Source organism: Ornithorhynchus anatinus, chromosome 7 (assembly GCF_004115215.2).
Source record: "Ornithorhynchus anatinus isolate Pmale09 chromosome 7, mOrnAna1.pri.v4, whole genome shotgun sequence".
In the NCBI taxonomy this organism is placed as follows: Eukaryota; Metazoa; Chordata; class Mammalia; order Monotremata; family Ornithorhynchidae; genus Ornithorhynchus; species Ornithorhynchus anatinus.
Genome location: NC_041734.1, coordinates 26,342,331 through 26,365,338, shown reverse-complemented (window position 1 = coordinate 26,365,338; position 23,008 = coordinate 26,342,331). Strand labels below are relative to the sequence as shown.

Sequence of the window (23,008 nt, the reverse complement as noted above, 5' to 3'; positions counted from 1 at the left end):
CCTAAATCTAATAACGGCAGTGGGGGTCCAAGTGTTGACACCTTGTTATCTCTCTGTTGCTACACAGTTTCTCTTTGATTTACACTGGTCCTATGGCTGATTATTAACCTCCCTACTCCTCTAACCAAAGGCAGAATCCAGGCACTAAGCACAGCTGTGTGGCAGATCAAGAGGACCAGGAAGGGGATGGTGGTAGAACCAGGATTGGTCCTCTAATTCCCAGGCCTGTGCTCTTTCCACTAGGTCACCACTGTTTCCCATTTCCCTAATACTCCTAAGTGTGGTCTAATGGTTAGAGCACAGTCCTGGGAGTCAGAAGAACCTGGATTCTAATCCTGGCTCCACCACTTGTCTGCTGAATGACCTCCGGAAAGTCACTTCACTTCTCTGGGCCTCAGTTCCCTCATCTGTAAAATGGGGGTTAAGACTGTGATCCACATGCAGGACTGGGACTGTGTCCAACCTGACAAACTTGTATCTATCCCAGTACTTAGTCCAGTGCCTGGCACATAGTAAGCACTTAGCAAATACCACAATTGTTGCTATTATGAGGAGATGCTTCTCCCTTTCATGGCCTGAGGGGATGCTTTCAGGAATCCCATGAGGCTTAAATATGTGTGTGTGTGTGTGTGTGTGTGTGTGTGTGTGTGTGTTGGGCAGGGGGTGTGGCTGAAGACTAATCAGTCAGTTAAATCAATTCACAGAAATTGCAGTTCCCCCTTCTGATGGCAAAAGCCTGTATTAAGTGCTTGGGAGGTAGCAGAAGCAAAATATGTTCCCTATCCTCAAGGAGCTTGCAATCTAATGGGGGAAGTAGAGGTACAGTGTCCCTACCTCAGCTCCCAACCCCTTGCTGTTCAGTGGGTTGGAGTTAGGCTTTTGGGAAAGAATTAAGTCCCATAGGCATGTCACCCTGGATCGTGGGCCTGTCACCTTCCCTCAGAGCTCTGAGCTGTAACATGAACAGGGATGGATTTAGATGATAAACTGGGGAGGAGCTGGGGGGTGGGGGGTGAGGCTTGGGAGAGATTGACTCAGAGCACCTCAAGGGGGTAGTGACAAATATTTGAAATTGTCCAGCCCGATCCAGAAATGGCCTCTTGTGTAAACAGGAAAGTAGGAAGGAACCAGAAGCCATGTCTCTGGAGAAGGGTGAAAAAAGGGGTCAGGACCCCTACCCACTTCAAGATATACTCAAAGTGACTTCAGATGAGCTCCCTTGAACTTGGATTTGCTCCCTTTATTCACTGCTCCCTCAAGCCACAGCATTATGTTCTTATCTGTAATTTATTTATATTAATGTCTGTCTTGCCCTCTCGACTGTAAACTCACTGTGGGCAGGGAACATGTCTACCAACTGTCATACTGTGCTCTCCCAAGCGCTTAGTACAGAGTTCTGCACACAATAAGCACTCAAATACAATTGATTGTTTGAATGATTAATAATAATGTTGGTATTTGTTGGTATTTGTTAAGCGCTTACTATGTGCAGAGCACTGTTCTAAGCATTGGGGTAGACGCAGGGGAATCAGGTTGACCCACGTGGGGCTCACAGTCTTAATCCCCATTTTACAGATGAGGGAACTGAGGCACAGAGAAGTTAAGTGACTTGCCCACAGTCAGCTGACAAGTGGCAGAGCCAGGATTTGAACCCAAATCTGTGAGCTCACAGTGGGTAGGGAATGGATCTGGTTTTGGTTGTATTGTACTTTTCCAAGCACATAGAACAGAGCCTTGCACACAGTAAGCGCTCAACAAATACAACTGAATGAATATCACATCATATGTAATGGGCAGTTAGGGAGGGCCTATTCTTTGGCCTTTTTACCAATTAGTCACAGATTCGTGTGGGTCAAGCTTTTCCCTGTCTCAGCAGGCTATTTATTTTAGCTGTTTCCTGGATGCAGCTTATCCGTCCCCTGATTGGCTTCTCTAGATCTCCCTTGGCAACAACCAACCAACAATATCTGACTCGTCTGCCAGAATGTAAACTCCTGGAGGGCAGGAATTATATCTATTTCATCTACTGTACTCACCAAGTACTTAGTTCATTGCTCTACACAGAGTAAGTACTCAAATATCATGCACTGAAACAAAGGCTTGTAAAGAAAAACCAACATAAGAACTCATTCTTCCTACCAGAAAATAGGATTATTTGAGAAGCTCATTAAATGCCCTGCTACTCAGTTTAAGGGAGGATGAGAGGACCAACCCCTTCATCCCGGCTGAGGTGGAGATTATTTATATTCAGAGCTTATAAGTGACATTGATTATTTGACAAAGGAAGGAATTTTCCCCAAGGAAGGGAGAGAATAATTGGAATAAGTTTGTATGTCCCTGCACACAATGTTTCTTGTAAGAGTTGGGCAGAAAATAGGTAGGACTAACTTTTTCGGCTACCCTCTAATATGTCCTTTGCTTTCCTTCATATCATTTTCATCACACATAAAATGCAGTCTCCTCCCTCAAAAATGCCTTCCTTGGAACATCCATGTCTTCTCAATGCATCCCATAGTCAACACAAACTATTGACTGGCAAGCATACTTTTGAAGGGGGCAAGAGGGGTCTCCCCACCTTTTAGCCAGGCCCAGTACCAGATTTCTGCCTTGATCACAAGTCCAGTGGGTTATTTTCATGTGGGTTTTTTTTGTTTTTTGTTGTTTTTTTTTTTTTTTTAAAGAAACACCTAAGAGATGCTTCCTCTTGCCTTTTCACATGAACAATAAATTATGATCCCATTGTAGCCTAGGACGATTTTTTCCCCTCACTTCATCCCTTTTAGTGGCTTTTGACTTCTCCGGAGATTAAAATTCAGCTCTGGCCTTTAATCTCATGACTTTTTTCCCCATGCAAACAGGGAGGCAATTGATTAGCTTAACTGACCCAAACAAGAAATGTTCCAAATTTTCTGTAGCACAATCAGACCAAGATGTGAGGGCCACTTTTTGTGAGGTTAAACCAGGGAGCCAGAACATTCCAAACCTTCAGGAATGACCCACATCCCCATCCTAAAGCTTCAGTTATGACCTCTGAGTGCAGGCTGAAATGAAGATTCTGTCCTGAAAACAAAAGGCCAAAACAAATGCAAAAGAATTGCCTAGGAGGAATTTTGAACATATCTCCCTGTTGGTTCAATTGTTTAATTCCGATTTTACTTTGCACTTGGGATTGCAAAAGGATTAATAATAATTTGCTAGTTATTCATTATCTAATCATCAGGCTGTTCTCCCACGTAGAGTCTTAATAGTTCTCTCTGAATCAGCAGTGACCTTTGAACTCTTTTCTTTAAATGTCTGGAAAGAGGGAAAGTAAAAAGAAAACTAAATTTGAACCTCTAAAATGTGCTCCAGTGAACATCCTCAGAATTAGACTCACTGCATATTGCTAGACTTGTCTCTTGCTCAGGTCCTGCCTGGAACTCTCCCTCTTCATATAAAAGACAACCAACTACCTTCGAAGTCTTATCCAAGTCACCTCTCCTCCAAGGGGCTTTAACTCAACTCAGTCACCGTTTCCCCTACTCCCTCTCCATTTTGTCACCTATGAATTCAGATCTGCATGCCTTAAGCACTTGAAATTCACCCCAGCTTCAGCTCCACAGCACTTCTGTACATAGCCATAATTTATTTTAATGTCCATCTCCCTCTCTAGATTGTAAGCTCCTTGTGGACAGGGAACAAGTCTACCAACTTTGTTATATTGTACTCTCCCAAGCACTTAGCACAGTTCTCTGCACAGAGTAACTACTCAAACCACTGATGGAGAAGCTAGCCAAAGACAGAAAGAGCCTGACATTTCTATCAATAAATAGCACTTCACTAATGGAGTTCAAGGGGCAAGATCAGTTGTAACCAATCATCTCTCTGCAGATACACTTATAGCTTTACATAAAACCCATTCATCCTTCTTGACATTTTCAATTAAACACCTAGTCTCCAAAAATTCTAAACCAGTAAGGCAGCCAATCAGACAAGGTCATCAAACATATAAAATACATCTCCTCCCACTACATCCAGGAGACAAAGCAATACACTCCTTCGATGAATTGAAGATTAGAGATCAACTACTCCTTCAAGGGAGTAATGGACATGCCCGAAAAGCAGCATGGCCTAGTGGCAAGAGCACTGGTTTGGGCAAAGGATGTGGTTTCTAATCCCAGCTCTGTCACTTGTCTGTGTGACCTTGGGCAAGTCACTTAACTACTCTGTGCCTCAGTTACCTCATCTGTAAAATGGGGATTAAGACTGTGAGCTCCAAGTGGGACAAACTGATTACCCTATATCTACTCCAGCGCTTAGAACAGTGTTTGGCACATAAGCGCTTAACAAATACTATAATTATTTATTCATTTACTATTATCTTTGAATCATTGGTCTCTGAAGATAACCTACAATCCAGCTTTGTGAAAAGAGCATGGGCTGGAGTCAGAACACATGAAACGTGAAATTTAGTTCCACTTCTGTCACTGGCCCTGCTGTGTGATGTTGGCCTCTCTGGGCCTGTCCATCTGTTACAAAATGGGGGGATATGATACCAAATATCTTATCAATCAGTGGTATTTGCTCTGCACTTACTATGTGAAGAGCACTGTACTAAGCACTTGGGAAAGAACAATATGAGAGACTTGGTAAATACATTTCCTCCTCACAAGGAGCTTTAGATCGTCAATCCCTTGTGGAACAGGACCATTTCTGATAAGATTATCTTGTGTCCCAATACCTGAGTGTTTGGTACAACATAAATGCTTTCTTTTTTTAAAAAAAAACAAAAAACAAAACAGTATTTGTTAAGCACTTAATATGTACGTGCTAGGCACTCTAAGCACTGGGGTAGACACAGGATCATCAGGTCGGACACAGTCCATGTCCCACATAGGACTCTTAGTACCTATTTTAAAGATGAGGTAAACAGACACAGAGAAGTTAAGTGACTTACTCAAGATCACAGCAAACAAGAGTCTGAGCCAGGGTTAGAACCCAGGTCCTATGACTCCCAGGCCCATGCTCTTTCTACTAAGCCATGCTGCCTCTAAATATCTTATCATAATTTGATTGTCTGAAAGAACAGTAGATTCCTTGTGTTTACCTCCATGGTCCCCTAGTGTTTAATGTTGTGTGTATTTAGAGCACTTATGGACATATCCAAATTTATATATTTTTATTAATGTCTGCTTCTTCCTCTAGATTGCAAGCTCCTTATGGACAGGAAACTTGCCTACCCATTCTGTTGTAATATACTCCCCCAAGTGTTTAGTTCAGTGCTCTACACAAGGTATGCACTTAACAAATGTCATTGATTTATTATAGGGTTTCATTCCCAAACCAGATGTTCCTCCCCACACCCAACAGCCAAGAAACCAAATCAAGATGGGCCTGGCTTGGAAATAGGAATTTACTATTCTGCCTATGTGATTTGTCAATTTTACACATCCAGAGTTTGGAATGCCCTTTCTTGACAAGTAACTCTTGCCATTAATTTCATTCTTTAAGTGGCATTTCCCAAAAGTGTCTATTTGAGACAGGACCAGAGCACAATTACGATTTAAGAATATTTTATAAAATGCATCACTTGGTCATTGAAGATTTCAAAATGCTTTGTCAACAGTAACCCATTAAAGCCTTACAACATCCCCAGTTAATATTAACTATCTATTTGTAGTTAAATTTAAACCAGTTTGTGAAGTGAAGGGCCGTGAGATACACGTGGCATATTTCCTCATCCTGACTGCCGATGCCCACAGCGGCTATAGAATTGACTGGATTCCTGGGTATCATTAATTCTATTTTGATTCATCTCCACAAATAGAACATCTTGAATATAACTTGAGAAAACTTTCTGAACGATGAAATGCTTTCTGAGCAGCTGTACACCAGCTAAATTCCTCTTAATAATAAACGGTATTTGCTAAGTGTTTATTATGTGCCAAGCACTGTACTAAGCACAAGATAATCAGGTCCCATATGGGGCTCACAGTCTAAACAGGATGAGGGAGAACAGGTATTGGAGCCCCATTTTACAGATGAGGGAACTGAGGCACAGAGAAGTTAAGTGACTGGCCCAAAGTCACAGCAGATAAGAGGCAGAGTCAGGATTAGAACCCAGTTCCCAGTATTCCCAGGCCCATATATTGGTTGGGTGGGAGCTGAAGAGCCACAGATTCACATTCGTCCTGTCCAGCTCCTTCATGACTCTGTCAACTTTAATTCTGTCCCCTCAGCCCTCCGTCTGAATAATAATTGAATAATAATTCAATTCAATTCAATATAATTCGTATATATTGAGTGCTTACTGTGTGCAAAGAAGTAACAACAATATTTAAGCACTTATGTGCCAAGCACTGAGGTAAATGTAAGGTTCAGGTTGGACTCATTCCCTGTCCCACGTGGGGCTCACGGTCTCAATCCTCATTTTACAGATGAAGTTGCTGAGGCACAGAGAAGTGAAGTGAATTGCCCAAGGTCACATGCCAAACAAGTGACGGAACCTGGATGAAAACCCAGGTCCTTCTGACTTCCAGGTCCACGCTCTACCAGGTAGGCCATGCTGAATTAAGTACTTGGGAGAGTACAGTAGAACAGAGGTGGGAGACAGTTCCCTGCCCACAATGAGCATAGAGTCGAGAAGCAGCGGGGCTCAGTGGAAAGAGGCCGGGCTTGAGAGTTAGAGGTCATGGGTTCAAATCCCAGCTCTGCCACTTGTCAGCTACGTGACTGTGGGCAAGTCACTCAACTTCTCTATGCTTCAGTTACCTCATCTGTAAAATAGGGATTAACTGTGAGCCTCACGTGGGACAACCTGATTACCCTGTACCTACCCCAGTGCTTAGAACAGTGCTCTGCACATAGTAAGCGCTTAACAAATACCAACATTATTATTTAGAGGAGAATACAGACATCAGTATAAATTACGGATATGTACGTAAGCGCTGTGGGGCCAAGGGAAGGGTGAATAAAGGTCACAAATCCAATTGCAAGGATGATGCAGAAGGGAGCATGAGAAAAGGAAATAAGGACTTAGGGAAGGTCTAACCTTGAAGACTCCTAATGCTTCCAGTTGTCCCCATTCGGATCTTCCCCAACCCTCCCAACGCTCTGGTCCTTTTCCACCTCTATTATAACCTCTATGAGATGTAGCTTCCGGAACTTCACTCAGCGTGGCGAGTACGTGCAGAGTCCATGCCAAATGGCTCAACCATGGAAAATGAATGGCAGGCTGAGTCTCTTGAGCAACAGTGAAATGTGAATTCAGGACTCCTGTGGGGATCATAGCCTGTTCCTCCAACCTCCCAGACTGAGGCATGGACTCCCAGGCCAGGGAGGAGTTTTCTGCATGGTGCTGGCCTCCAGCTGTATAATGACCCCAGGCGCTCTGATGGTATTTACTAGATTAATACTAATAAGAAGAATGGTGTTCACTAAGAATTCATTTATCACCGAGTGCTGTAAGATGGCTTATAGGTAGCCACCAGGTGGGATCTGAATCCCTGTGTCACACAATGTTCACAGACTAAGAGGAAGGAAGCAGCATGACCTAGTGGAAAAAGAATGGGCCTGGGAGTCAGAGGACCTGGGTTCTCATTCCGGCTCCACCACTTAAGTGACTTGCCTACGGTCACACAATTTCTTTGTGCCTAAGTTACCACATTTATAAAATGGGGGTCCTAGCGTGGACATAAATGTGTCCAACCTGTTTAGATTTAAACTACCCCAGGATTTAATACAGTGCTTGGCTCAGAGTAAGTGCTTAAACAAATACTCTAAAAAAAGTAATCAAATAAAAAAAGGAAAAACAGATATTTAGTCCCCATTTTACAGATGAGGAAACAGACTCAGGGAGGTTAAGTTTGGCCCAAGGTCTCAGAGTAGGCAAGTGGCAGAGCCAGGACTAGAACCCAGGTTTTCTGATTTCTGAGTCAGAGTCAAGAGCTCTTGCTCTTTCTACTAGACCACATATTGCTGAAATGTCAGGATGTGAAGTCTGGTTCAAACCAGGCTGGTGAGACTTAAATATCAAGACAATGGCAGTGTTGCTGATCTTCACTAAACCTACCTTCTGCCCAGTCAGGGAGCATTAGACTACCCATCTTCTCAATCAGCCCCTTTCTTAAGCATCAAGATCTCTCTTGGGGAAAAAAAAAATAGGCCACTTAAGGATCTCTTTGCTACTTTCTTTTTTCAGAACTGTTGACCACTGTAGATAGATAGTTTCACTCTATTCTGACGACCTTGAGTGGAAAGTATTTGACCTAGGGCTCCTTCAACATCTCATATTTCCATGGTTGCCAGGGTGAATTCTTCTTCTCCTTATTTCAGTTAGGAAGGGTAAGGCAACCAGAATTTCCAAGTGCCAAAAGCCAGAAAAGATCAGACCCTGCTTAAGAGCCGAGACCAGCACAATTGCCATCTTCACAAGGAAGCAACGTGGTCTAGTGGAAAGAGCATGAGCTTGCGAATTAAAAGGACCTGCCTTCTAATCCCAGCTCCATAACTTGAAAGCTGTGTCACCTTGGGCAAGGCACTCAATTTCCTCATCTGTAAAATGGGGATTTAACTCCTACTTAGGCTTGATCCCAATGTGGGACAGGGACTGTATCCGACCAGATTAATTTGATCCTCAGCGATTAGAACAATGGTTGACAGAGTCAGTGCTTAACAAATGGCATCATTATTAGCAGGGGTGAATTAGTTTCTCTCATCCAATCCCAGCCCTGCCAAGCTAACTTCCCCTTTAGAAGCCAGTAGTTGCATGAAGCCACTTAAGGGGACAGCCATTACTAAGCACCATTTCACAGTGTCAGATCACATGGACAGCACTGACCTATATATTCCCTTACTACTGTGCAAAGGAAGCACAAGTGCTACTAAAGATCTTTATTATTTTAACATGACTAGCCCATCACCAGCCCACTGCATTTAGGCAGTTATCACCACGAGAGTCTCAATAATGTACAGCTTCTATTTTGGGAAATCTCTTGTAGAAAATGCAATTATCAAACTTTTGAATCTTCCTATGGTAATCATCTTTAAAATGGCTGAGTTTTCCCACAAGCTTGCCTTTTTGGCCTATGTGTACTTAATTTTATCTGGTGGAGACAGGTTGTGGCAGGATTGAGGAGAAGTAGCAAAGTCATGAAATGATTGTATGAAGAGGGTAGTCTGATGAGAAGCAGCGTGGCTCAATGGAAAGAGCCTGGGCTTGGGAGTCAGAGGTCATGGGTTCTAATCCCAGCTCTGCCACTTGTCAGCTGTGTGACTGTGGGCAAGTCACTTCACTTCTCGGTTGCCTCAGTTACCTCATCTGTAAAATGGGGATTAACTGTGAGCCTCATGTGGGACAAATTATGCTGTATCTACCCCAGCACTTAGAACAGTGCTCTGCACATAGTAAGCACTTAATATCAACATTATTATTATTAGTATGGATGGTGGGAGGCCTGAACAAATTTTGAATTGAAGTGGTATAGAGAAGCAGTATGATTTAGTGGAAAGAACACAGGACCCAGAGTTAGGAAACCTGAGTTCTAATCCCAGCTCTGTCACTTGCATGCTTTGGGACCTTAGGCAAGTCACTTGACTTTTCTAGCTTCTCGTGGGTAGAGAGTGGGTCAACCAACTCTATTATATAATACTCTCCCCAGCAGTCAGTACAGTGCTGTGCACACAGTTAGCACTCAAATACAATTGAATGATTAATGAATCCCTGTGCCTCAATTTCCTCATTGGTATAAAAGATTAAATCTCAGTTTTGTTTTTCCCACATCTAGTTTAAGTTTCTTGTAGGCAGGGAACTGTTCTACTAGCTGTTATATTACACTCTCTCAAGTACTTAGTACAATGTTCTGCACCCAGTAAGCTCTTAAGTGATAGATTCATGTATTTAGAGTGTGTATGAAAATTCTGAGTTTAGCAAAAGGAGCTTTAGAGAATCACCTGTCCCCCTTAATCACCACACCCAACCACAAAGCACTTATGCAAGCATCCTTATATTCCACTGCTTCCCCTATGTGTACTGTAGTTTAATACCTGTCTCCCCTTCTAGGCTGTATGTTCCTTGTGAGTAGGGATCAAATCTACCAGCTCTATTGTACTGTGCTCTCCCAAGCACTTAGTACAGTGCTCCACACATAGTAAACATTCAAATACCATTGGCTGATCATGTTCCATTTTGCTCCTTGTAGAGGATAGTCTAAGAGGATATGTAGAACAACAGACACTGAATAGTCTCGAAGGTTTGAGAAAGAATCGTGGCTGCTGACCCTCTCTCGACCTTGGTGGTGGTGCCCCCTCGGACCCCCCTTCCCTCAGTTTTCCCAGTTCTAGGAAATGCTTGGTTTTGTTCACAACTGAATCAGTTGGGCACACATAATCTATAAATATTAACCCAGAATAAATACATGAGAACAACAACATTAAAAGGACAAGCACGGTATTTGCTGTGGTCAAACCCACCCCCTGTGCCTTTTGCCAAGAGGGGAGAAAGCATGACCTCAAAAGACTTGGAAACGTCAACCCTTGCAGGTTGGCCTATAGGGTGGTGCTGTTGAGATGACCCCCAATGAGGTGACGCAATCCTCTCGGGGTGACTAACTATAATGCTAAGAACAGGTACCAGAAGTCAGGAAACTAATTTCACTCCCCTTCACAAATCATTCTCTCTCTAAATCTCAATGTTGCATCTTACAAGCCTCCTGTAAATAAACATTTTCTGGCCTGAGCCAGGAAGGGTGAACACATAAATGGTCTTCTCATGATCATGATTGGAGGTGCTGATGAAGGAGGATGGCAGAAAAGTGGGCAGCCAACTGGAGTTTAGATGACTAATAAACATCCCTCTGGGGCTCCATACAACAGTTCCACTGGGATTACAATAACTTCTAGATTTAATGCCTGGTTTTCCCTCAAATTCAGGCCAGACTAAACTCAGAGTGAGCAATTCCCTTTACACCCCGCCATGAAGCTTTATTCCTTCCACCAGGGCTACTAACATTTAATTTGGAAGGTGTAGAGCAAAAAAAGGAGCCACGTACTGTAGGTGAGGGTAGGGACTGCGACGGGGACAGCCTTTCAAAGAGCTAGAAAGCCAGAAAGCCATCACTGGATCTTTTCAGCCCTGACTGTAAAGTCTCAGGTCCTGTCAAGATCTAGTAAAGGCATTTGCACAGCAGTTATCGTCCTCTTCTCTGCCAGTGGGAAATGGGTGGATCATTCTCCCACACCATTAAACAGTGGGTAGGACTAAGATGGGGACTACAGAACCTCTTCAGGTTGCTCCAAACATCATTGCTCCAGGGCTGATCTGCTTTCAATACATCCTGACCCAGAGGTCATCCAGGCCAGGAAGCAGCCCGCCTGAGTGTCAGGTGGTGGAAAACTCAGAGAGAAGGGTTTTTTTTTTTTCCACTCTTCTAATTTCAGAAGGTTTCTTCTTGAGGATTCCCTCTAGGCCCCACCCAGACATAGTAGCTATATCAATTTAGAATAACCTTCAGAAAGCCACACTTACCCCACCCACTTAGAGGACACTTTGCAGCTGCAAAGGTGAGTGCTTGGCCACCAAGGGGACTCCAGAGGCCTGGATATTTTTATTCTTCTCACTCTCCGGGCCTCAGCCAAGTAATTCCCGGCTGAGATTTCCCACCTGTACAATAGAGATGAACACTCCTGCTCCTCCCTACCTTCTAGAGTGAGGAATGGTACTTCTGTGTTTGCTCGTTCACAAAGTCTACAGTCCCAGAAAGAGCAGTACCCATTGGATTTTGAAGGAAACACTTCTCCCCATCCTGTAAAGGGGGAGCACACAGAATCCTTTCCCACAGGAAGGTGGGCAGCCATAAACACCAGCAGATCCCAGAAGGGTTTGGATAGTTTGTTGGACAAATGGCCTATGCTAGGTTCCTAAAGAAAGAGTTAGGGAAGGACATAGGAAAGGTAGGGGTTCTGGATGATGAATCCTTAACTGTGTGTGTATGGGAGGAAAATCATTATTACACCATTCTACCAAAGATCTTGCCTGGTTTGACTATAGGACTGACCCCAAAATGGCCTCATGTTCTTTTGTACTAGAAGAAAGGAGCTATTCATTCAATTATATTTATTGAGTGCTTACTGTGTGCAAAGCACTGTATTAAGCACTTGGCTATTCAAATCCAGGACACTTAAGCTCACTGGTTACTTTCGCAGTTCATATTCTAATAAGTAGCACCACATGGAGTTCTCCAGCTCCCACCTGCGACACTGGGGGTGATAAAACACTTTCTAAAACCCTTGCCTTCCTGCTTGCCAGCTTCTCCCTCTGCCCTAAAACTAATGCCAAGGAAACCTGGGCCACAAGGGCTCTGACCACCACAAGATTATCTCGAGAAACTGACTCATCCCAGATCACTAAAACTTTCTCATTTCCACAATTGAGATCAATGTGTTGACCTTAGAGAAGGACTCCACTCCACAGTAGATTAGTAGCCTGGTCCAAATAGAGACAAGAGAAACCTGAGGAGTTTCAGGAGCAATTTGACTTTAAATGAAACAAGGTTATTACCAAGTTAGATGCCACTTAATATGCAAAATAAGCTCTTTGTTTCACTCAACAGGGCAGGCTGTTTTTGAAATCGGGACTGCCTTCTTGAGTGGACCTGTCATAGATGAGCCAATGGTGATTTGAATCTTCAAAATTTTCAGTACTGGCTCAAATGTCACCTGGGCTTCCCTGACAAAGTCCCCAGGCCTAATTGGTGATGAAATGTTCCACAGCTAAGAAGTAACAGAGAGGGTGGTATCTCTCAGGTCAGAATGAGATTATGACCTCGATATTCTCTCCATTATTCTGCTTCTGTGATCAAGTTATCCTAACAAGTCAGATGGTTGCTCAGCCTGAAAATTGAAATTATACCTTTGCCATCGAGCAAAGAAATGTTGGTAGGAAAAAAAAATAAGTGAATAGTAACGACGACAGGATGCCCTGGCAGCATCAAGTGCTATCTGAAAAGCTGCTTCAAGTTGGACCTTTCAAGGGAGCCTATTTATAGTGAGATCAGTCCAGCATTGTAGCTTGTTTTTCCCCATTAATCACCCTTGAAACCGCACCAATAACTGGGATGCTTCAAAGAGAATTCATGCCACCCGGTTTTTGGCCACCTGGTGGGAATGGGAGCTTCATTAGAAACATTCAGCTCCCATTACCATATACATCAGGAATGGTGAACCTTCTCCGTGAGGTGAAACTCATCTGGTACTTTTCAACTCAGAGTAGATAAAAATGAGTGTTTGCTGAATCAATAAATTCTACAGTTGAGCAAATACTAATAAATGAGTACTGAGAAGTTTAGCTCAGCTCTGTTCCCTGTTTCTCAGAGAGCAGTTAAGCAATTTAGACCATCCCAAGACCCAAAGAGAATGCCCGGCTGGCTTTTACCTTGACGCTCAGTAGCCTGATGCCCGTTCTTGAGAATTTCCAGGGATGCTTAGCAGTCACATTGCCCAAGCCAAACCCGTCCTTCAGGCTCTTCACTACTTTGCAAGCGGTCAAAATCCTGGTCATCTTGACGATGTTGATTGGCAGCTAAAATCAAATAAAATTACATATATTTTAAAGGATTCCCCTTAACAGGAGAGAGAGTTGGGGAACGGCGCTGTGCTTGGGTCTAACTGCACAGTGGATGCCTTGGCATTTCTACTCATCTGCCATTAAATGTCCTCAGAGCTGGCTCCACCTTCTTCACATCCCCGCCTCCTAAAGTAATTTCCGGAGATGCCCCATGGACATTTAACACAAATTGCATCATATCCAACATCACCTCCTCCTGTTGGAGAGATTCGGCACTGCAGGCCCCCACCCAAAGTCCACATTTCTTTGACACCCAGTAACAGAGCTTCAGGTTAGTGTGGAAACGGAGAATGCCAAAATATAGATGAGGCCTTGTCCCGGAAAAACCAAAGCTTCCATTTAAACCTTAGTACGTGGTTGAAAGGAGCTGCAAGAAAACTGGTCAACTACATTCAATCGGAGGGCATTAGAACAAAAACTTTTCTCTAAAGAAAACCCGGGGTGGGGGCTGGGTGGGGGAGGATAGGACTTTTAGCTTAATGAAGCGCAACCTCTTCTCCATGATGATACTTATTGGGTCACAACCCAGGAAGCCTTATTCCAACAGGAGAGTGACTTTTTGATAAATGGCTTAATTAAGCAATAGGACAGCCACCCAGTTGTATGCAACTTGCTCTTGAACATTGAAAATCTTAAAACTCCATGTTACAATGGCTCCCCATGCTGCAGAATGCACTGTTGCAAGTAAGTTACCTGAAACATTCTTTCAGTTAACTTAAGATTTGAAAAATACTCAAAATTTGACAATGTGACTGACATGCCACCCTACTGCGTCAACCCCCTACCTGCCAACTGTTCTCAACATACAATTTAGAAAAAACCAGTGTGGCCAAGTGGAAAGAGTACAAGCTTAGAGGTCAGAAGAAATGGGTTCTAAGCCTGGCTCTGCCACTTGCTTGCTGTGTAAACTTGGCCAAATCATTTAACTTCTCTGAGCCTTTCTCAACTGTATCCTTTCCTGCCTTAACTCTGCCCTCTCCTCCGCCAGGCAAAGCTTCTTCTCCTCCCTCATCAACACCCATGCCCGTCACCCCCGCCGATTGTTCCGGACCTTTAACTCTCTCCTTAGGCCCCCTGTTCCTCCCCCTCTCCTATCTCTCACCCCCAATGATCTGGCCACCTATTTCCTCACAAAAATCAACACGATCAGGTCTGAGCTCCCCAAAGTCACCCCTCCGCCCCTCCCCTCCCCCCCACCAACCCCCTCCCCTACTTTCCCATCCTTCCCTGCAGTATCCTCAGAGGAGATCTCCTCCCTCCTCGCAAGTGCCACCCCCTCCACCTGCGCCTCGGACCCCATTCCCTCTCACCTTATTAAAACCATCGCCCCTGCCCTCCTCCCTTCCTTAACTTCTATTTTTAACCACTCAATCTCCAAGGGCTCCTTCCCCTCTGCCTTCAAACATGCCCACGTCTCCCCCATCCTAAAAAAACCCACTCTTGACCCCACTTCCCCCTCCAGGTATCGTCCTATCTCCCTACTACCCTTCCTTTCCAAAATCCTAGAACGAGTCGTCTACAATCGCTGCTTAGAATTCCTTAACTCCCATTCTCTCCTAGACCCCCTCCAATCTGGCTTCCGTCCCCTCCACTCTACCGAGACTGCTCTCTCTAAGGTCACCCATGACCTCCTTTTGCCAAATCCAATGGCTCCTACTCCATTCTAATCCTCCTTGACCTCTCTGCTGCCTTTGACACTGTCGACCATCCCCTCCTCCTCCATACCTTATCTCACCTTGGCTTCACAGACTCTGTCCTCTCCCGGTTCTTACCTCTCTGGCCGGTCATTCTCAGTCTCCTTCGCTGGAGCCTCCTCCCCCTCCCATCCTTTAACTGTTGGAGTTCCTCAAGGGTCAGTTCTTGGCCCTCTTCTGTTCTCCATTTATACTCACTCCCTCGGTGAACTCATCCGCTCTCACGGCTTTGACTACCATCTCTACGCAGATGACACGCAGATCTACATCTCCGCCCCGTCCTCTCCCCCTCCCTTCAGGCTCGCATCTCCTCCTGCCTCCAGGACGTCTCCACCTGGATGTTGGCCTGCCACCTAAAACTCAACATGAGCAAGACTGAGCTCCTCATCTTCCCTCCCAAACCCGGTCCTCTCCCAGACTTCTCTATCACCATTGATGGCACGATCATCCTTCCCGTCTCTCAGGCCCACAATCTCGGTGTCATCCTTGACTCGTCTCTCTCGTTCACCCCACACATCCTATCCGTTACCAAGACCTGCCGGTTTCACCTCTACAATATCGCCAAGATCCGCCCTTTCCTCTCCACCCAAACGGCTACCTTACTGTTACAGGCTCTGGTTATATCCCGGCTAGACTACTGTGTCAGCCTTCTCTCTGACCTCCCTTCCTCCTCTCTCGCCCCGCTCCAGTCTATTCTTCACTCTGCTGCCCGGCTCATCTTCCTGCAGAAATGATCTGGGCATGTCACTCCCCTTCTTAAACAACTCCAGTGGTTGCCTATCGACCTCCGCTCCAAACAAAAACTCCTCACTCTAGGCTTCAAGGCTCTCCATCACCTTGCCCCTTCCTATCTCTCCTCCCTTCTCTCTTTCTACCACCCACCCCACACGCTCCGCTCCTCTGCCGCCCACCTCCTCACCGTCCCTCGGTCTCGCCTATCCTGCCGTCGACCCCCGGGTCACGTCCTCCCGCGGTCCTGGAACGCCCTCCCTCCTCACCTCCGCCAAACTGATTCTCTTTCCCTCTTCAAAACCCTACTTAAAACTCACCTCCTCCAAGAGGCGTTCCCAGACTGAGCTCCTCTTCTCCCTCTACTCCCTCTGCCATCCCCCCTTTACCTCTCCACAGCTTAACCCTCTTTTTCCCCTTTTCCCTCTGCTCCTCCACCTCTCCCTTCCCATCCCCACAGCACTGTACTCGTCCGCTCAACTGTATATATTTTCATTACCCTATTTATTTTGTTAATGAATTGTACATCGCCTTGATTCTATTTAGTTGCCATTGTTTTTACGAGATGTTCTTCCCCTTGACTCTATTTATTGCCATTGTTCTTGTCTGTCCGTCTCCCCCGATTAGACTGTAAGCCCGTCAAACGGCAGGGACTGGCTCTATCTGTTGCCGACTTGTTCATCCCAAGCGCTTAGTACAGTGCTCTGCACATAGTAAGCGCTCAATAAATACTATTGAATGAATGAATGAATGAATGAATGAAATGTAAATTGGGGATTCATTAAGCACTTAATAGGTCTTCTCCTCTGACTGTTCTCACTCTTCATTAGATGGTGAGTCCCAAGAGGGACAGGGACTGTGTCTGATCTGCTTAGAGAAGCAGTGTGGCTCAGAGGCAAGAGCCTGGGCTTGGGAGTCAGAGGTCGTGGGTTCTAATCCCGGCTCCGCCACTCTCTGCAGTGTGACCTTGGTCCAGTCACTTAACTTCTCTGTGCCTCAGTTACCTTATCTGGAAAAATGGGGATTAAAAAAGTGTGAGCCCCACGTGGGACAATCTGATTACCCTGTGTCTACCCCAACGCTTAGAACAGTGCTCTGCACATAGTAAGCACTTTACAAATACCATAATTATTATCTGATTGTCTCAGATCTGTCCTGCTTAATACAATGCTTATCACATGGTAAGTACTTTAATACCATTATCATAATTATCATTATTAGAGAAGATGCTGATTCCACATAGGCTTGGAAGTCATAGCCACCTGTTAATGAGAATCAAGAGTCTTAACAACACTGACCACTAAAGCCACTGACTCATTGCTGAAGGGGTTTTGTAGCAATAAAAACTGTGGTATTTGTTAAGTGTTGGGGTGGATACAAGCAAATCGGGTTGGACACCATCCCTGTCTCTTGTGGGGTTCGCAGTCTCAATCCCCATTTACAGATGAGGTATCTGAGGCACAGAAAAATGAAGCAACTTACCCACAGTGTACTCTAATGGAAAGGGTACAGGCCTGGGAGTCAATCCCAGCTCTAATAATAATAATAGTAATAATGTTGGTATTTGTTAAGCACTTACTATGTGCAGAGAACTGTTCTAAGCACTGGGGTAGATAGAGGGTAATCAGGTTGTCCCCACATGAGGCTCACAGTTAATCCCCATTTTACAGATGAGGTAACAGGCGCAGAGAAGCTAAGCGCCTTGCCCACAGTCACACAGCTGACAGGTGGCAGAGCTGGGATTTGAACCCATGACCTCTGACTCCCAAGTCCGGGCTCTTTTCACTGAGCCACGCTGCAGCTCTCTCTATGTGACCTTGGGCAAATCAGATAACTTTGGTGCCTCAGTTTCTTCTTTTGTAAAATGGTGATTCAAATACCTGTTTTCCTTCCCTCTGACTGTGAGCCCCAAGTGGGACAGGGATTGGGTCAAATCTGATTATCTTGTACCTACTCCAGTGCTTAAAATAGCTCTTGGCACAGAGTAAGTGCTTAACAAATACCATTTTCATTGTTATTAGAATAGCAAGTGTTTTACACTGCTATCTTTCAGCTGGATTTGTTTCTTGGATTAGGAAAAATGAGACAGCAGAGATTCAGGTGGGGAGCCAGTTTTGACTAAGTGCCTCTCAGGAAACAAGCTCAAAGTAGGGACTTTGAGAATTTCATGTGATATCTTATCCATCCTCCCACTGCAGGGACAGTTCCCTCCCCTCCATTCTCAACAAATGACAGGGCCTGGAGTTGGCCTCCTGAGCTTGTCTGCCCTGTCATGTATCTCGGGAACAGTTTGGTCAGTATGCTTGATGGCAGAAACATGAAGTACAGAGAGATGAAGAGGTGAAGATAGTCTGTGTTCCCACTTCTGGAAAGTGACCCAATCCCAGCCAAGCACTAGGAACGGTAACATGGTCCAAAGTGACCCTGGAGATTACCCTCCCTACAGCACCTCTGACACAAATCCTTATACTTTGCTGCTTCCCCTACCTGTAATTTATTTCCATGGCTGTTTCACTCCCTGGGCTGTAAACTCTATTAACTATATTGTACTTTCCCCCCATGGTGTGCAGTGCAATGCTCTGCACATAGTAAGCTGTTAATAAATACCATCAATTGATTGGAGACCCAGAAAGCTAGCACAAGTATTTCAGGTTAGGAATCTTAACCCCTGTCCCAGTGGATTACTCCTTACCATTGGATTTAAAGCACTTCATCAGCTTGCCCCCTCCTATCTTCCCTCAATCCAGCATGCTCGCTTCACTCTTCCAACACCAACCTACCCACTATACCTCGATCTCATCTATCTTGCTGCTGACCCTCACCCTCCTTCTGCCCTTGCCTGGAACTCCCTTCTCCTTCCTATCAGACAGACTACCACTCTTCCCCCGACTTTCCAAGCCTTATTAAAACTATATCTCCTCCAAGCAACCTTTCCTGACTAAGCTCTCATTTCCCCTACTCCCTCTCCCTCCTGCGTTACCCTTGGATTTGAACCCTTTATTCACCACCATCCTCAGCCCCACAGCACTTGTGTACACAGGCATAATTTCTCTTAATGTCTGCCTCCCCCTATAGGCTATAAACTCCCTGTAGGCAGGGAACATGTCTACCAACTCTGTTGCATTATACTCTCCCAAGCATTTAATAGTGTTTTGCACACAGTTAAGCACTCAAATGCTACTGATTGATTGGGCTGGACATAGCCACATTTTACAAATGTCAACAGGAGGTCTCCCATCATTCCCAAGAGAAGAAGATGACGGATTTCAGACAGTTTGGGGAGAAACCTGAATTTTAATGATGAGTCTAAACTTACATGCAAAATAAATTCCTCTGAGGGGTGAAGACTGAAATGGAAAAGGAGGAGGAGATCCTCCCAACAAAAGCCCAGGTGCCTGGGCCAGCCAGAAACTCTACAGAAGGAAAAAATGTTTCATTCTGGTTGACATCTTTCTAGGAATATTCCGGCAGCTCTACCCTTTCTTTAGGCTAAAACATCCTTTAATAAACAGAGACAAAAGCACATAACAAGAAAGAGGTATTGAGGGTCCAATGAATTTGAAATAAATAGATTATTCTAAGCAGGGTGATTTCAAGTAGCTTACTCATCACCCTTGAGAAAATTCTTTAAAAAAAAAAATTCAGATGTCTTTATGAATCAGCTATTCTTTTCCAATGGGTATGTTTTCCATTATCACAGTTTTCAATTTTTTGCACTGGGCTGTTTCCCCTGGAGAATACTAGGCAGCAAATGAAGGCCTGAAGATTTCTCAGGCTTTTAAAGGTTAGAAATGGTTTGCTGTTTAATCTTGAGAAAAATATGTGATTTTTGCACTAATTAGAATTCCCTCTGAATATGGATTACAGGTGACAAGGCAAATTATGTGGGGGGAAAACACGTTTGTCTTACATTTGGCAGTTTCCCCATGAGAGTATAATTGTTTTTCCTCTGAAAACTGATAGGAGGATGTGATTCTGTGACCTCTGCTTACCAGATCAATCAGTGGTATTTACTGAGCACTTACCAGAAATCGGGTAATATAAAGGAGCTGAGTATCAAAGATCCCTTGGGTTTCATATTGGAAGGTGCTTCTTCACTGGACATAGATCTTTATGGGAGTCAGTCAGTGACCCAGTATTCATGGCCTAATTCCTACTGTCACATCATGACCTTGGACAACTCAACCTCTGTTACTTCAATCTCCTCTCTCTCCCCAGGGGCAGTGGAGAGAATTGTCAATTCATTCCTTTCAAGGCAACAACTCTCAGGGCTCAGAGTTGGTAACCACAAGGCATGCCACAATAATTCAGGATATGAATACACTCAGTAGGTATGATGGAAAAAGAACACAGCCCTAAGGGAAGATAGTGTGGGTGATCATTTTACTTAAGAAGCAGTGAGGCCTAGTGAAAAGAGCACAAGCCTGAGAGTTAGAGGACCTGGGCTGGTATCCTAGCTCAGCCACTCATCTTCTATGTGACCTCAGGCAAGTCACTTACCTTCTCTGTCTCACTTATCTCATCTGTAAAATGTGGATTAAAACTGTGAGCCCTATGTGGGACGGGGACTGTTTCCAACCTGATTAGATTGTATCAACCCCCACACTTAGTACAATGCCTGGCACATAGTAAGCTCGTAATAATAATTAAGTTATTATAGCAATAATAACTTACTATGAGCCAAGCACTGTTCTAAGTTAATACCATTTAAAAGAAAAATACCATGGCCCGGGTCTGTGCAAAATTCCCTCTCCTGTGGATTCCTCTGGGATCCTATGGATGGTATACTTGTACCTCTAGACTATAAGCTCATCTTCTAGACTGTAAGCTAGCTCACTATGAGCAGGAAACAGGTCCACCAACTCTGTTTTATTGTACTTTCCCAAGTGCTTAGTAATAACAACAACAATGACATTAATGTCAAGCACCGTTCTAAGCCTTGCGGTAGATATAAATACAGTACCATGCTCTGCACACAAGTACTCAGTAAATATAACTGATTGATTCTACATGAGTGCTTTTGATAAAAGCCTCATTCAAAACATAGTCTCCCAAGCCAAGGGCTTTTGAGACCATTAGAGTTGACTCCTGATAAATCAGGTGATTCTGACAGGGCGGTTAATCGAAAGTTCTGTTCCGAGCACCACGATGCTCTTTCCCAGCACGGCTGGCTCTTTCTTCACCTCCCACCACTGTGGGAGGTGGCAAGGGTCTGGGGGAGGGGCAGACGATTTCCTGATACAGTACTGTGCTTTGCACACAGTAGAGAAGCAGCGTGGCTCAGTGGAAAGAGCCCGGGCTTGGGAGTCAGAGGTCATGGGTTCGAAGCCCAGCTCGTCCACTTGTCAGCTGTGTGACTGTGGGTGAGTCACTTCACTTCTCTGTGCCTCAGTTCCCTCATATGTAAAATGGGGATTAACTGTGAGCCTCACGTGGGACAACCTGATTACCTTGTATCTCCCCCAGCACTTAGAACAGTGCTCTGCACATAGTAAGCGCTTACTGCCAACATTATTATTAAACGCTCAGTAAATACAATTGAACTGATATTCCAGAGAGCAGAACCAAGGGGCAATCATATTCATTGAGCTCATGCTGTGCACAGAATGTTGTACTAGGAAGTTGGAAGAATACAGTACAGAGTTGGGAGACATGATCCCTGTTGAAAAGGAACTTACAGTCTGGAGGGGAACTTGCCCCAGATCATAGGGTTAGTGACAAGCTAGATGAGCCCTCTCCCTACTGCCAGCAGAAACTCTCCCCCAGACTGTGTGGTCTCAATAATAATAATGGTACCAGCTAAGAACTTTGTATGGCAAGGACCGCGGTAGATACAGGTTAATCAGAGCAGACAGAGTTCCTGTCCCACACAGGTTCTCACAGTCTAAGTAGGAGGGAGAACGGGCATTGAATCCACATTTTACGGATGAGGAGACTGACGTTTCTCCAAAAAGTGAAGTGACTTACACAAGATCACACAACAGACAACTGATGGAGCCAAAATGAGAACCCAGTTCCTCTGACACCCAGACCCATGCTCTTTCTCCTAGCCTCCATTGCTTCTCTAACAATGAGTTTCCATTAGAAAGGGACTGACACCTGATTGGGGAGAGCAGGAATAGCTCAGTGCAGAATGGGCAGTTAGGAAGGAAAGTAGGGACTGTCTAAGAGAAGCCAGAGGCCTCCAGCTGCTACCCTAACACAGGCTCAGGAGGTGATTAGCCAAGCCCGCGGGCAACCACCAGCTCCCATCCTGGCAGGTTACAAAGGGGTTAGAGTTCTGGTGGGAGTGGGGACCACAGGCATGGGAAAGGAAATATCATCAGAAAGAGACTAATTAATCTAGAACTGAGGTTAAAGTTTAACTAGGTCAATGGAGCGGTGACAAAAATACCATTGGAAAGGATGATTCCCAGGAGGACAGAAGGAAGCTCCACAGCTTCAGTAGAATGAGGAAGCCCCAGGAAGGTGGCAAAGAAAGCCAAAGGAAGGAGAAGGAGTCATACTGAAAACTTCCTGAAATTCTCAAGCTGGGGAAGAAGACTTCCCGGGTCCCACAGCAGTGACTTAACCCTCCTAGTTAATTGGGACAATGTGGACTGATTACACTCTTTATAAGACCTGAGGAAGGAAAGTCGGCTAAGCTTTAGCAGGGAGAAAAAGAAGGAAACAGTGCCTCCTGGTCCATTGTGAACAGTTATGTATTCTGCCAGGGCCAGGAAGTAGCGGAAAATGGTAAGCGGAAGTCTCTCATGGGAGTTGAAAGAGAGAAAGACGCCAGAAGAGGCCTGTGGTGGAGTATACTGTGGGCCCCTTAGCTAAGAGGCTAGCAACCTTCCCAAGGCCCAGAATATGAGGGAAACAAATCAATCATACTGCGTGAAAGGAATTGAAAGAAGCCCTTGAAACAATACTGCAGAAGTAAAGTGAGCAGGCTCTGACCTCAAGGAGCTTAGTCTGATGAAAATATGGAACTTTAATTCTC

General features: G+C 44.7%; 1 protein-coding gene across 1 annotated transcript in view; it reads right to left on the bottom strand.

The window, feature by feature from the left end:
• The window catches only part of CPS1 (carbamoyl-phosphate synthase 1), a 178,035-nt gene that overhangs the window by 142,943 nt on the left and 12,084 nt on the right, over nt 1-23,008 (bottom strand). The window contains exon 2 of the mRNA XM_029068816.2: nt 13,409-13,555. Coding sequence (XP_028924649.1) covers nt 13,409-13,534 — 126 coding nt within the window. The 5' untranslated portion in view covers nt 13,535-13,555. The remainder of the gene's footprint in view (nt 1-13,408; nt 13,556-23,008) is intronic.